This window comes from Cygnus atratus, chromosome 9 (assembly GCF_013377495.2).
Source record: "Cygnus atratus isolate AKBS03 ecotype Queensland, Australia chromosome 9, CAtr_DNAZoo_HiC_assembly, whole genome shotgun sequence".
Classification (NCBI taxonomy): domain Eukaryota; kingdom Metazoa; phylum Chordata; class Aves; order Anseriformes; family Anatidae; genus Cygnus; species Cygnus atratus.
This window is the reverse complement of record NC_066370.1, coordinates 26,123,107-26,137,182: the sequence shown is the minus strand read 5'-3', so window position 1 is coordinate 26,137,182 and position 14,076 is coordinate 26,123,107. Positions and strand designations below refer to the sequence as shown.

Here is a 14,076-nt window from a genome sequence, read left to right as displayed (position 1 = left end):
TAAATTGTAGAGTTTGTGGTACATTTTGCTGTTCTTTACTCACCTGATACAAGTTACCATAGCCTTGTTAAGTCAGCAGGATTATGGTGACTAACGTTATTCAATATCTGATCCAATATATTGATCTGTAGTTTAGGAACAGATTGCAGCTGTGTACATTGGAGACATATTTTTGTCCTTAAGCTAAGGAATGAGTGTTGGTGTTATCAATTTTTATAGAGTGATAAAATTTTCCCAGGTTTTTATAAGACGAGTGGGTTTTATTTTGGAATTAATTTGTGCTATTTGAAATAGGTCTGTGTTAAAATTAAGTTCAAAGCTATCATTATTTGTCATTAAAATTTTGGTCATGCACTAAAATGTGGAGACATGCTTATGTGTATACATTTTACTGTTTATTCTAATTAATAAATTCTTTAATAATCATGGCAGCGAGGTGTGCACTGTCATGTGAAGCATCGCAATGTTTTTCTTTCCAGGTGAGTGACCTGTCTTTCCATGATTCCCTGGCCACTTTCATTGCTATATTGATTGCCCGGCAGTGCTTTTCTCTGGAGGATGTAGTTCAGCACGTTGCACTGCCTTCTCTTCTTGCAGCTGGTAAGAATGTATCAAGAGAAAAACTTAGAACAAAAAACTTCAGACTTTTTAGTGAGCTTCCAATTATTGAATAAGTAGTGAAACACCACCTGTTGTACATTACAGCATGTATGTCCCCGCAGTTTGCGAAAGGAGTGATGCCAGGTTAGATCAGAGAACCCACAGTTGACAAGTGCTGTCAGAGTTGTTGACAATGCTCTGTCCTCTTCTGTTATGCAGTATCACCAAATGTCTGCCAGATCTACTTGGGTTGTGCTATGAAACATTTTGGAAGCTCACCCATTCTATGTATCTTCTGTAGCCCACAGTGGGCATTTCTCTCTCATTTCCTTCTGGCATCAATGCCTGATGTTGACATTTTCTCTCTGGCACCATCTTTGCACCTACCCTGGAGTACAGTGGCTATGGTCCCCTTTGTTGGCCACATTACATTTCTTTTCATTTTCTGCCTGGATTTGTTTTTCTTACTTCACTGGCTATCAAAAGCCAGTTTAGCCATGTATTCTTTTCTGCCATTAATTAGGTGTCTTGCTTAACAAAAATCATACTATTCTTTTCTGTGTGTTTTTTTTTAATGACTGAAGGCCATAAATGCTGATTCCTGTCGATGAAATTATTGTATTTGCATTTAAAATGGGGCTGTGAATTAGAACCTTTCCAGGCCTGCCAGCGTGACTTGTGAGGTCCTGGGTAGATGCCCAATGTCCATGTCCCATATTCCATAGCCTGCGGGGATCCAGATGCAGAGCCTGGGGCCAGGATGACCTGTCGGCTCCTCCTGCACCTCTTCAGGACACCCCAGGTCTGCCTCTTTCCACAGGAAACAGGTAAGCTGCCTGCTGCATGGTCCTTTCATTTCAGAATCTGGATGTTTTTTAGTGGCTTCAGATTTCATGTGTGAAAATATCCATGGTGCAATTAGAAATTACAGCCTGCTTAAAATCACAGATTTTTCACTAGTTAAAAGGTGATGTATACTATTCTTATCTGTTTGAAAAATGTCCTTTGTGCCCATGCTGCATGTGGGTCATCCTGCAGTGATACAAAAACTGATAGGGATACACATAATGCAGTTTGGTAGCCTTGTGTGTAAACTGAAATTATATGTGATTTTAAGTAAGGCACAGTAAAACATCTAGTCCAATAGAAGAAACATGAGGAAAACAGTTCTCAAAATCCATTAACGTATCTTTCCTTTTGGAATTTTTGTATTTTTTTTTTTAATTTTTTAAAATGTGAATATTCTGTGATCTGACTTAGGTGGTTTTGCCACAGACCAAAAGAGGAAGGAACAGGGCAAGGAACAAGCACCTGACAGTTAAAATGAAATAAAACATGTGTTATTTCAATGGTTGACTTTTAAGCATTTCAGCAAACTTGATGACAAGACTATTTCTATGGCAAAAATAAACTGAAATCGATTATTTTAAACTCTTATGTGACATCAAGTTTTTCCATCTAAAAGCAATAGTAGCTTCTTTTTCAACATTCTTCATTCAACAGAAATGAATGAACCTCACTTAACAAGTTTGAACAAAATAAGTAAAGGCTGTGAATACTGTCTGAACAACCGAAATACATTACGTGGCTCCAGGCTTCCCTAGAAATAGAAATTAATTTAAATGGAAAGGGAGAGTCATGTTGGAACTCTAGCAGGTAGTACAAATCAAACAAGATGTGACTATGTTGCAGACTTCTATTGCGTATGGCTCAGCTGACCATGTCAGAAAGGTGGTAGATTTGTCTTTCCTTTCTCCCTCCCTATCTTTCAGTCTGTGTATCTTCTCCTTGAAGTCAGAAAAAGCATTCACTGATGGCGTTTGCAATATGCTTCTGACCTGTAGGATTAGGCTTAACTGTGCAACAGGCATTTATATTAATTAATTTTGCCTCATTTGTTATGAAAACTAGGTAAAGGAAGTCATTTCCTACATCTGTGAAGTCAAAACCAAAATACACTTCAGTGTCTCATTGTGGCTAAATTTGCTGTTTATATAGAAATAGTGAAATGACAGTCTCCTTTTTCTATTTAAGTAATTATAGCTTATTTTAATATTTGATATTAATACATCACAACAATGTGGCATGGGTTAACCCTGGTGGGCAGCTGAACCCCACTCAACTGCTCACTCTCTACACCCTAGGGGAGTAGAGAATTGGAAATGCAGAAGTGAGAAAACTCGTGGGTTGAGATTAAGACAGTTTAATACATAAAACCAAAGCTGCACATGCAAGCAAAGTAAAAACAAGGAATTCATTCACTACTTCCCATTGGTAGGCAGATGTTCAGCCATTTCCAAGAAAGCAAGGCTCAACATGCATAATGTTTTTTTCGGAAGACAAATGCCATCACTCTGACATGCCCTCAGTGCCCTGGCTGTCCACCCCCCACCAACTTCTTGTGCATCCTCAGCCTCCTTGCTGGTGGGGCAGTGTGAGAAACAGAAAGGCCTTGACTTTGTAAGGACTGCTCAGCAGCAACAAAAACATCACTGTTATCACCACTGTTTTCATTTCAAATCCAAAACATAGCACCATGCAAGCTACTACGAAGAAAACTAACTATCTCAGCCAAAACCGGAATACCATGTATCCCACTTGATTTTAATGACTTACCCATTGGTCTTCAGCTTCAGTTATGACATTCAATTCTTCATTCAGTTATTGTGCTTCTATAGCTGTTTTGGATGAAAAGGATTTTGTACGAAGGAAATTTTAGATGGTAAAGCATAAACATTTTCCACAAGATTTGCTCTTCTTTCCATAGGGAAATTATTTCCTGGAATTCGTTCTTCTTGTGATCGTCACCTCTTGGCTGCTGCTCACAACAGTATAGAAGTGGGAGCTGTATTTGCAGTCTTAAAAGCAATTTTGATGCTTGGTAAGATTATGCAGTCATGCGTAATGTTTTTGCTCTAGGGCTTGGGTTAAAGTTGTACAGTGCTACTTCACGTATACTGGGAAAGAGAAGCGCCGGTGACAGAAGAAAAATGTAGATGCTGTGTGTGCTTCTGTAGCATGTGAGTAGTGTTTCCCCCACAGGTCAAGAGACAGCATTTTTCTCTGGTGAGTCAGCCCCAGCTGATGAACCTTTAAGCAGATGTGGCTTTTTCACATTTTGACCTCCCCTGCCACCAAGTCCCAGTACATTTCAAATTCAGGCAAGTCACGCTCAAGTATATAGAGGAAATAAGGTCTCAGATCACTTTTCCCACCTTTTTCTGTGCTTTCCACAAATTGTGTCTGTCAGTCATTGAGAAACTTAAAAAAGAATCACTACTAAGCAACTCTCCATGAACAAGGAGTATATTATTTATTCAAACAAATAACTGTCTCAGAGTTTTGATTTGGCTTAAGTTCAGGTAAAGCTGTGGGGAGCTATGGTGATGTGTATTTTTGGAGCTAAGTAAATGTCCAATTAAACAAACAAGATCTCCCAGACGTGCATATACCAACAGAGGTATACCTCCAGCTAGAGTACTAATGTTATGTTCTCTGTTGGCCAGTGTCTCAGAACTCTCAAAAACCTCATAGTCCTTAACGACGTGACTATATTGGGAAAGAAGTTAAGGAAGTAGCTAGCAGAGATGGACTGATAGATTGAAAGTGAGCTTGGAATACGTTTATGGCCATTATCTATGTTCTCTTGCTTTTCAGAGTGCTGAGATCTGCTATTTTTCTTCACTAATACTGTGCAGTGTGAACACTTGCTGTTTCCCTTGCTGTCCCTACACAGGGACATGGTTTGAGTAGGGTCTTGGTGCAGGGTGATAAGAAGGAAGATCTGGACACACAGCTTATTTTTGTCTTCACTGCAACTCATCTCCTATACTCAAAATATTATATTTGGAAGATGTCCCTTTTTGGCACCCTGCATTAATTGTTTAAAAATTATACTTGATAGGCTGAGAAAAAGCAACAGATAAGTGATAACTGTTTTTTCTAACACGGATTTCTAACTAAGAAGCTTCATCAGCGTAGAATTGCAACAGTCCCTACCCACAGTGAAGGATGATGCTGTGCAGGTAACTGCTCTAGGGTGTAATAAATGTCTTCAAGTTTTATCAAAGCGTTCAGGGGTGGTGTTAGCTTCATGTGTGCCTCGGTATCGATCTCTTCGTTGTATTGTTTGCCTGCCAGCTTCCTCCCACGTGTCCATCACAGGTGCAGATTTTGGGCCTTATATGATTGCCTGATATGGTACACAAGATAATGAGGTGCTTGAGTGCAGGGTGGCTGTGGGTGGCCATTTTGCTGCTGCTGTCTGTTCACACATGTTGTCCTTCGGCCCAATTCCCATATCCCTCATAATGAGCCTGTCCTGCTCTTTGGGTTCTGCAGGGCTTATGTGTCTGCTCTACCTGCCATTGGTTCAGTGGTACACGGGTTTTTGGATTTGCCTGGATTTGGGGGAATAGGAGGATAATACCTGCTTTCACTTCGCACGATATGTTCTATTTTTTTCTTTTGCTATTGGCCTATTAGAAAATGATTTATATTCTGTCTCAGGAGTGACAGCACTCCTTAATCTGTCTCACCCCTCTGTAAGGAGTTGATCCCTGGTGCTGCAGTGGGCCGGTCAGGGGAGGTCAGGGCAGCAGCATGCTTGCTGCGGTGAGAGCTGGGTGAGCCTGGTGGGTCCAGTTGTGCAGAGCTGACCTAGGGATGGGGATGAAATGTCACAGCCCGTCCTGCAGGCTGGTTTGTCACAGCACATTGGGACTCTGGTTTTGATAAGGTGTTAGATATGAGATCAGTCTTGTTACAAAAGGATTGTATGCCATTTACCTAAGAGTCATTCTCTAGTTAAGAAACTAGGGTGGGTTTGCAGGTGTTGACTGTTTTTATTAGCAGTACCTCTATTAAAAACTCATTTTTTGTCTGGGATAATGCAGTACCAGGGAACACATTGATGGGAAAACCGAGTGCACAGGAGGACCTGGTGCACCATGGTGTTTTGGGCACTCTGTGTAAGTGTGTGGCAATCAGGCATGTGGCCACAGCTCCTGAAAGGCATATTTACGCTGTCAGTCTCCTTATTTTAATATTTTGCTGGTAGTTGTCGATTTTAGGAATATATCCTAGCATAATGTATAACCAGAGGCCATGGTGTGGAAGTGTGTGTTTAAAAGAGTAAATATTTAATGTGGCACTGAAACAAACCATTTCGCCTTGTCATGTCATGTTAGTTGATAGTAAACTGAGAGGTTTTCTGGGGGGTAACTATCATATATGGTCAAACAGGTATGATCCACAGGAGTTTGTGCTGACTGAACACATTTGGCTATATTAGCCTGCTTCACCTGCACGCTCCTGGAAGGCCTCGCAGGCTCTAGGGTGTTATTATGTGCAGTAGTTTGGGCTATTTTCTCCACTTCTACATGCTGTAGTTGCATCTACTTTCTTGTCCACGGTTGCAAAGCCTTAAACATCAGTTTTAACATAAACTGTTACAGGTCTGATTTTTTGTGTCATGTCCTAACTGCTTTTCCTTGCTCCATTGGTCACCCCTGCTTGTTTCAGGCAGATGATGGCATAGAGCTGAGCTGATGCCTTGTGGGGAGGATCAGCTCTCCCATGTTTGCCCGGGCTCCCTCACCATGTGCTGCCCTTTTCCATTCCCATGAAGGTCCATCCCTCTGGTGGAGAAGTTCATAGTAAGATGACTGAGGGTACCATCAGTCGAGACTTGTCTCTTGATCTATGGAGTGTTAATAAATCAAAGTAAGAGAGAAGACTTGGAAAAATCAGACATCTGAGAACAATGAGTAACCCAACACTTCCTTATCTGCCAAAGCAAGTCCGTGCACTCACAGGTGCTCCACTTTCCTGTGGAGCATGGTGGTTTTAGTTGTGTTTGATCTGTATAAATCTTTTTCTGCTTCTGAAATATCCATCGAAAAGATACTATGCAAAATGAAGCAAACGGACAATACTTTGGCCATAGTGATTTTCAGATCACTAAAACTTATTGCTACCTTTTTTTTCTTTTTGAAAGCAAATGCTTCACTCCTGTTTTATTCCTCTGCTAGCCTGTGCCTGTGCAGATGTCCCTGTCTAGAGTCACTCTGTACTTCTGTGCTTCTGCTGTGCAGGTGATGCCGAGATTGGCAGCAACAGTGTCAACCCCTTGAAGAGCGAGGACTTCACTATGAGAGGCTTATTAGAAGACCTCAATGAGGATGAAATGTGGGGTTCCTCTCACACACTGAAATCATGCGGAAAAGCTGTTTCCATAGAAACTGCTAGTTTAAGCGAGTATGCTAGATATGTGCTAAGAACTATTTGCCAGCAGGTAATTTGTAAAAACTACTCTTCTGTCTTCATTTAGAGAATCAATGGTATTTTATTTGAAAAGGATAACGTATTTTGGTATAAAATGAATGCTGAAATATTTAAATATTTGAGTTCTCTTTGGGTTTCCTGTTTTGGAGCAGAGACATTTAATAGACTGAGTAGTATGTTAGTGGGGGAAAAAATGGCTTAAGTTAGTTGTTAGCATCTCCCTATGCTCTATCAGATCTGAGGTATTTTTCCTACCTGACTCTCAAGCACTTTGAGAAGACAGTAGGACCACTCCATCAGCTGTCTGTTCAAAGTGCTTTTACAGTAGTCTTTGTTTTATTACAAAGTTGCTTTCAAAATATAGAAGTTCTTCAAAGCTTGGAAGAAATTCATTTTTGAAAACAGTTAACAGTCATACTTTCAGGTGGTACTGAATGACAGATGACATTTCTAATCTCAGATAAACCATATTTTCCTTTAAGTTTTGCATGTAGAAAATCACTTTTCTGCTTAGCTTAACAAAAGTTAATATTTGAACATTGAAACTATCTTCTGAATCTGTTGTCTGGTTACTTACAGGAATGGGTTGGAGAACACTGTTTAAAAGAACCTGAGAGGCTATGCACAGACAAAGATCTTATTTTGGATCCTGTTCTTTCAAACAAACAAGCACAGAAACTTCTTCAACTTATCTGCTATCCTCATGGTATTAAAGAATGCACTGAGGGGGACAACCCTCAGAGGCAGTACATCAAACGCATACTTCAGGTAATGCAGTGGAGAAAAAGAAGGTGCAAAAACCACCTGTGAGGTACTAACTCGTAACTTGTCATTCAGCAGCAGCACAAAGTGATGTTGATTTGCAATTTCTGGTGCAATCAAGCATTAGATTCTTCTTGAAACATTATAAGTGCTCAGGATCTCTAGTCTTTGCTGTAAACATCTTGCAGAATTCTGGTGCCTCTACCTCTGATTTCACTGTTCTGGAGGAAACAAGTGTGCTGCATGCTCATTGTTACTGTTTATCATTGTCAGCCATTAGGGAGCTGCTGAAAAGGGAGCTGCTTTTGGGGATGTTTAGGTGGAGATGCATACTGTCTCAGTAGGACTCTGTGACAGCAGTGGCTTGAAAGACACTCCTGCTCTGTGGAAAAGGCTCAAATGCAATCCACATGGTCCTAAATTGATCATTTCTTCAAATTCAACTATAGGACTATTTCATTCCTCAAACTTACAAAATGGATTTTCTGTGAAATCTCAACTGTGTCAAGTCAGCAATAGCCAGACCAGGACAAAAATTGGTTGGTGTTCTGCAAAACAATCACTTTAGCTGCTGGGTTTACTTTGATCATGTCTAGGTGGCCTTGTACTAAATACAAACGTGTCTATTTGGATGGCAATGCCATGGTTAAATATAATTGTTAAAGAAAAAACTAAGTACATTTTCTGTATTTGTATTTGACTAAACTCATGTTTTGCAGAGAGCAGGATTTTTATTCAGAAAAGTTGCACAGTTACTGAGTAATGTTGGACCATTAACGTAGTTTCTTGAACAGGTCTGATGTTCTGGAATGTCATTAGATTATTAAAAAGAGTAGTGATTGTGATGATCTGCTTATAAGAAGGCTTTTGCATATAATACATTCAATTATGAGATATTTTTTCCCCTCAGACCTTTGAAGTGTTGACACCTGTATTTGTAATGTTAATTCTTTCACAGAATTTAGACCAATGGACTCTCCGTCAGTCTTGGCTGGAGCTGCAACTAATGATCAAGCAGTGCATGAAGGAGTCTGTGAGTATTTGTTTTCAAACTTACTTTTTTGCATTAAATATTTAGATAAGAATGTTAAATTTTAACGTAGTCCATGAGCAAACATACCATGAATGTGCTAGTTTGCTTATGTTTTACTGTAGGGTTCTGGGTCTGTGGCTGAAATGAACAGCTTGTTGGATAATATTGCAAAGGCGACAATAGAGGTGTTTCAGCAATCCGCTGATCTAAACAATAACTCTTCTAACTCTGGTATAGGCCTCTTCAATCCAAACTCTGTTGGAAATGCTGACACAAGTAATACAAGACAGAATGGTAAAAAGACATTCCTAAGGTATTTTCTGTAGCACCTTTTTAATTATTTTAGCCAACGTGATGCTTAATTGTGCATAGATTGCCTAGACTTTTTGCACTTGAAGCAGGAATGTGCAGAAATGAGTTACCTGAAGGTTACTTCTATTTACTTTTGTTTAACAATAAATATAGTCAGTATTCTTGAATTTTTGGAAACCAGAAATTATGATTGTTGAGTCCACACTAGTTACTCCAGACGTGTTGTGCCAACTGCTTTATTAAAGCAGTTCAGTTTTTTAACAGCTAGTACTGGTTGCAAAACTACATGGATATTTTGGCTGAAATACGTTTGCTCTGTTTCTAGTTCTTCTGAGCGGCGAGGAGTGTGGCTGGTGGCTCCCTTGATTGCAAAACTGCCTACCTCAGTTCAAGGTAGGGTCTTGAAAGCTGCGGGAGAGGAGCTGGAGAAAGGACAACATTTGGGGTCATCTTCTAAGAAGGAAAGAGATAGACAGAAGCAAAAGAGGTATGACCTTGGGAGATCTCTGTAAACAGAGCTGGAAGGTATTTTTGAAGGAGGGGTATATTGGGCACTGGGTTTTTGCTTCACAAGACCTCACTGGCTCACTTCTTTGGAGCAATAAGTTATCAAACTGAGACAGGTTTCAGGTTTCATTTAGTCTGAAAAATGCCATTGGTTTCAGAAGACAAAATGTGAAAGCTTTGTAACATGTCTTCCAGTGGCTATTCTGCAGCTTGCTGTTGCGTAATGTTGGAAATTAAAAAGGACAATCAGAGGGCTTGTTGTGTCTTCCCTTCTATGGCGGTAGGCCACCTCCTTGCCAGTAAGATATCATAACTGTCCTAAGATGCCACTTAATTCCTGTGGGGAGTAGTAGAGCTTGAAGTTCATCTCTAACTTTCCAAACCAATGAGAATTTTAATGATTTAATAGTTATTGATTTTTCCTTTAGTAAAATATTCTTGTACAGTGTTTATTATTTGTTTTTACTTTGTTCTAGTTATGATGTAAATTATGTTAAACACTCTACACAACAAAGCCTCTTAGCTTCAAATGCTGACCATCTTTCTTCTTGGAAAGCTCTCCCAAAGTACACTGGTTAGAGAAAGCAAATCAGTTCCTAAAGGCTCATGGTTTTTGACTGTTACATATGATACCACTACAAGTTTATTGTTCTTGTGTTATTAGTGAGCATTGTTATTCATCCTCGATGTTTTTCATGCTGTATATTTTCCCTGAACAAGGGACCAATAATTGGGCATTACCACTTTATAGTACTCATGTAAATCTGTGTTGCGTGTATTGATTTTTGACTTATGGTTGTCATTAAATTCTGTGGAACCTTTTAAATCTGCTATTTTTCAGCCTCTTCCAACTAGCTTATTTTACCCGTAGGGTTAAAAGATTTATTATTTTTTTTTCTTTCCCTGATAATTGCCATATGCCTGTTACTCTGTGTCATGTTGGACCCTCCTAGTTCATTTGTGCCCTTTCTTTAAGAAGCTTCTGATAGACAAAAATGACATCTTGCTTTACTGATCTCTTTGCTAGGTATTTCCGGGTATTTCAGCACTCTTCTGTTATTCACTGGCTCTCTTGCAATTTGCCTGTTTTCTTTGCATCAGTAAAAGGGAGTATGGAACCTCTCTCTGCCTTCTTTTTGTATGGGAGAGATCATGTCTAGAAAACCTAAAACAGGAATCCTTTCAAAATATGAATAAAATGTTGTAGAAACTGTTGAGCCCTTCCTCCATGACAGGTCCCATGCACAGAAGTGAAAGCATTTACAACGTTGTTATAGTTCCAACAATAAATGACTTCACCAGGGGCTTTTTGAAACCTTTCAATCTCAATCAAAAACAAACTTTACTACTCTGTTAGTGACAAAATCTTATACAGCGTATCTGTAGTATCTTTTTTCAAACTCCACTTTGTGTAGCAAGGATAACAATTGTGATAATAGTTGTCTTGCAAGTTGTAAATTTTTCTTATGGAAATGAATGAGTAAATGAACACGTGTTCCTACCATGGTGTTCCTAAAATATGAAAACAAAACAAACAAACAAACAAACAAAAAAACCTGTTTAACTTGACTTCCATAAATGCAGACTTTCTAATTTGCTTGTTTTATGGAACCTAGAGATTTTGCCATTCCTTTATACTGGTTGTCACATAAATCGCTGAAGTCAAGTTAAATGCCAAATGAAAATAACTGCTGAAATGAAAACTTACAATAAATGTATGTGTGTATGCATGGATACGTCTCTATTGTGTTCAAGGATGCATGTAATTTTCTAGGAGCTTACATGCCTAAAACTGTAAAAATCATTGCATGAACTGTTACTCAAATACCTTTGCTGACATTTTTGACTTCTCTTCTACTTTACATGTCGTAGTTCCAGATTTGTCTCTGTTTCTTTCAGTATGTCTGAATTTTATGTTCATAATGGATACCCATTACTATATGTATGTATGTATGTATTCTGAAAGCCCTTACAAAGTTGCCTAAAAACATCTAAAGCTGCACCTCAATTTACATACACTAAACCCATGTTAAAATTTAAGTGGAATTTTAGGTGGCTTACATTCTAATCAGTGCTTGTAGGGGAACCTTGGGACTCACTTCAGACCACTAACATGGATTAGAAACTTTAGCTGCTCCTTAGCTGTAGTCTCCACTACAATTATATCTCTGTTTAATGAAAGTAGTCTTCAAATAACATGTTCTGTTCCTGAGTCAGGCCTTCAAGTGTCCATGTAATTCTTGGTCATTCGATGCCTTGAGCTAGGTGGGTTCTCAGTAATGACATGCATAATGTGTGCATTTATACTGGCTGGTGCTCTTCCTATTTATGTGCATGTTCTTTTAATTTGTCATGTGAGGCTTTAATTTACTAAAACAGAAACAGACATAGATGCAGGCAATGCCACTTCCAGAGGGAAAAAACAGACAAAACAAGGAAGGTGGTGAAGATTGGGGGGGGTATTAAAATAATGTTACTAACTGACTTCTGTGTTTGCTTCTCTTAAAGCATGTCTCTTTTGAGTCAGCAACCTTTCCTTTCTTTGGTACTTACTTGCCTTAAGGGGCAGGATGAGCAACGGGAAGGGCTTCTAACATCACTGCAGAATCAAGTTAATCAGGTAAAACAAGCACATAACCATAAGCACCCTTCACTGGATGTTTGTGTCATCAGTTTTATGTTTATAGGACAGTTTCAGACCAGGAAAATTATAGTGCATGGCCTAGCAAAAGGAACAGTCCAAGGAAGAAGAATGGGAAGTGTTTTATCAATTTATGAGAGTAATTTTTTATTTTTTTTTTAAATTGTTACAGAAAAATATATTGAACTTGAATCTGGTTTCAGTTCTTTCCAGGAAACACAGTAACAGATGCTTGTCCTGAGAGGAAGAGTCTTCTCAGTCTCTAGCTTGGTCATAAAAATGTTTTTATAAGTTTGAAACTTTACATCTTTGGGAAAACCTTTCATCTTCTCCAGTTAGTACAGTTAAGTTGTGAGGTTTTTTGTTTGTTTATTTGTTTTGCTCTTGTTTGTTTGTTTTAATATTGCTAGTCCCAAACTGGCCTATTGCCCAGAGAAACCATCCCTACAACTTTTCCTTCACTTATGCTCATTCACAACCTCTGATTCTGCTGTAGCCTCCTTGTTCCCATCTGATTGATGCTGTAGCCTACATGAATATTACTAGCTCCTAGAGACTGTCCTCTAAATGAACATATGCAGTGCCCGGTGTAGTGGGAATATGTTTCCTTTTTCTGTCTCTAGTTTCTCTAACTTACTGTGGCAGTGAAAATTGATACTTGTAGGGCTGTTATTTGTTCATACTGCCTCTCACTGCAGGTCCGGGCTCAGACTTTGGTCCACATCCTAGTTAAATTCATTCCTTTGATCTTTTTTTCCCTGGTATTACTGTCACTTGGATTCTTCTTTAGAGGTTTGGTTTCTCCTCTGAAATGCAGCTGGTCCAGGTTCCCTAAGGTTTTGGTCATTTCTCATCCAGAGCACCCAACACGATTCTGTTGGGAAGCTGCATCCAGTACAAGAGATCCATTTATATACATATGGTGAGCAGTTAAATAGGATGTTTGAAACTGTATTTTTCATAAATGCATAATGAAGATCCTTATTTTCTTTTTGCTACAACAGGAAGATCTAGTCACATAATTGATAGCAGAGTATCAACCCTTTATAAAATCAATTTTTACCCTCCTTTATTTTATTTAATCTGCTCTGAGCTTTGAACAGGCATGACAATAAAAAGGTTAATAATCTTTTATGGCTCCTTAGAGGTAATGGTCACAAATACTTAAACTTGAAGGGGAGAAAATTCCTCTACAGGGAGAAAACAACCTTACTCAAATGGTTTCTTTTAGATCCTTAGTAACTGGAGGGAAGAACGGTACCAGGATGATGTTAAAGCTAGACAAATGATGCATGAAGCCTTACAACTTCGTCTTAATTTGGTAAGAAAAACTTACGTGCTTCTGTTGGTATAAAGAGATGTAGCAGCTACTTGAAGTACATGGTAAGGTGCAAGAACTACTGTCTGGGCAGTGCGGGGGCCAGGGCTCCCAGAGAAAATCCCAGCCCTGGGCACCTGGCACCTCCACCAGGATGGGGACAAGCCGAGGCCATACCGGGGTGTCAGCTGGTTGGTGGGGGTGTCAGGATCAGGCCCGGTGAGGAGAGGCATGGTCAGACACAACCCTGAGCTGGGATTTCTAGGCAGGGCTATGGGGACGAGCTGAGGCTCCTGACAAGCTCCTGGGCTAGGGACAGGCATGGAGCATGGGGGTTGCCCCAGGTGGGGCTGGCCAGGGGCAGCAAAGGCCATTAGTACTCCCCGTGCCTCAGCGTGGCATCACAGGGGGTTCTCCGCTTTTCCCATCTCTTTTGTTTCAGCTGATGCTTCCTGGCCATAGTGTTTGGGCATTGTTCATATAAAATGAGTAGGAAGGACAGCCTATGCCTGATTCACGCCTTGTTTCTGTGCTGCTTTCATCCATTCAGTGGCACTGGAATATCAGAAATTGTATCACCTTTTTGTAGACATCGAAGGTCATTGTCTACTGATGGGC

General features: G+C 39.6%; 1 protein-coding gene across 1 annotated transcript in view; it reads left to right on the top strand.

Annotated features, from left to right (window-relative positions):
- Window positions 1–14,076, top strand: part of MED12L (mediator complex subunit 12L) — a 140,809-nt gene that overhangs the window by 103,797 nt on the left and 22,936 nt on the right. The window contains exons 23-32 of the mRNA XM_050712497.1: window positions 480–600; window positions 1,326–1,427; window positions 3,368–3,481; window positions 6,696–6,895; window positions 7,465–7,653; window positions 8,606–8,680; window positions 8,803–8,993; window positions 9,318–9,479; window positions 12,008–12,119; window positions 13,372–13,461. Coding sequence (XP_050568454.1) covers window positions 480–600; window positions 1,326–1,427; window positions 3,368–3,481; window positions 6,696–6,895; window positions 7,465–7,653; window positions 8,606–8,680; window positions 8,803–8,993; window positions 9,318–9,479; window positions 12,008–12,119; window positions 13,372–13,461 — 1,356 coding nt within the window. The remainder of the gene's footprint in view (window positions 1–479; window positions 601–1,325; window positions 1,428–3,367; window positions 3,482–6,695; window positions 6,896–7,464; window positions 7,654–8,605; window positions 8,681–8,802; window positions 8,994–9,317; window positions 9,480–12,007; window positions 12,120–13,371; window positions 13,462–14,076) is intronic.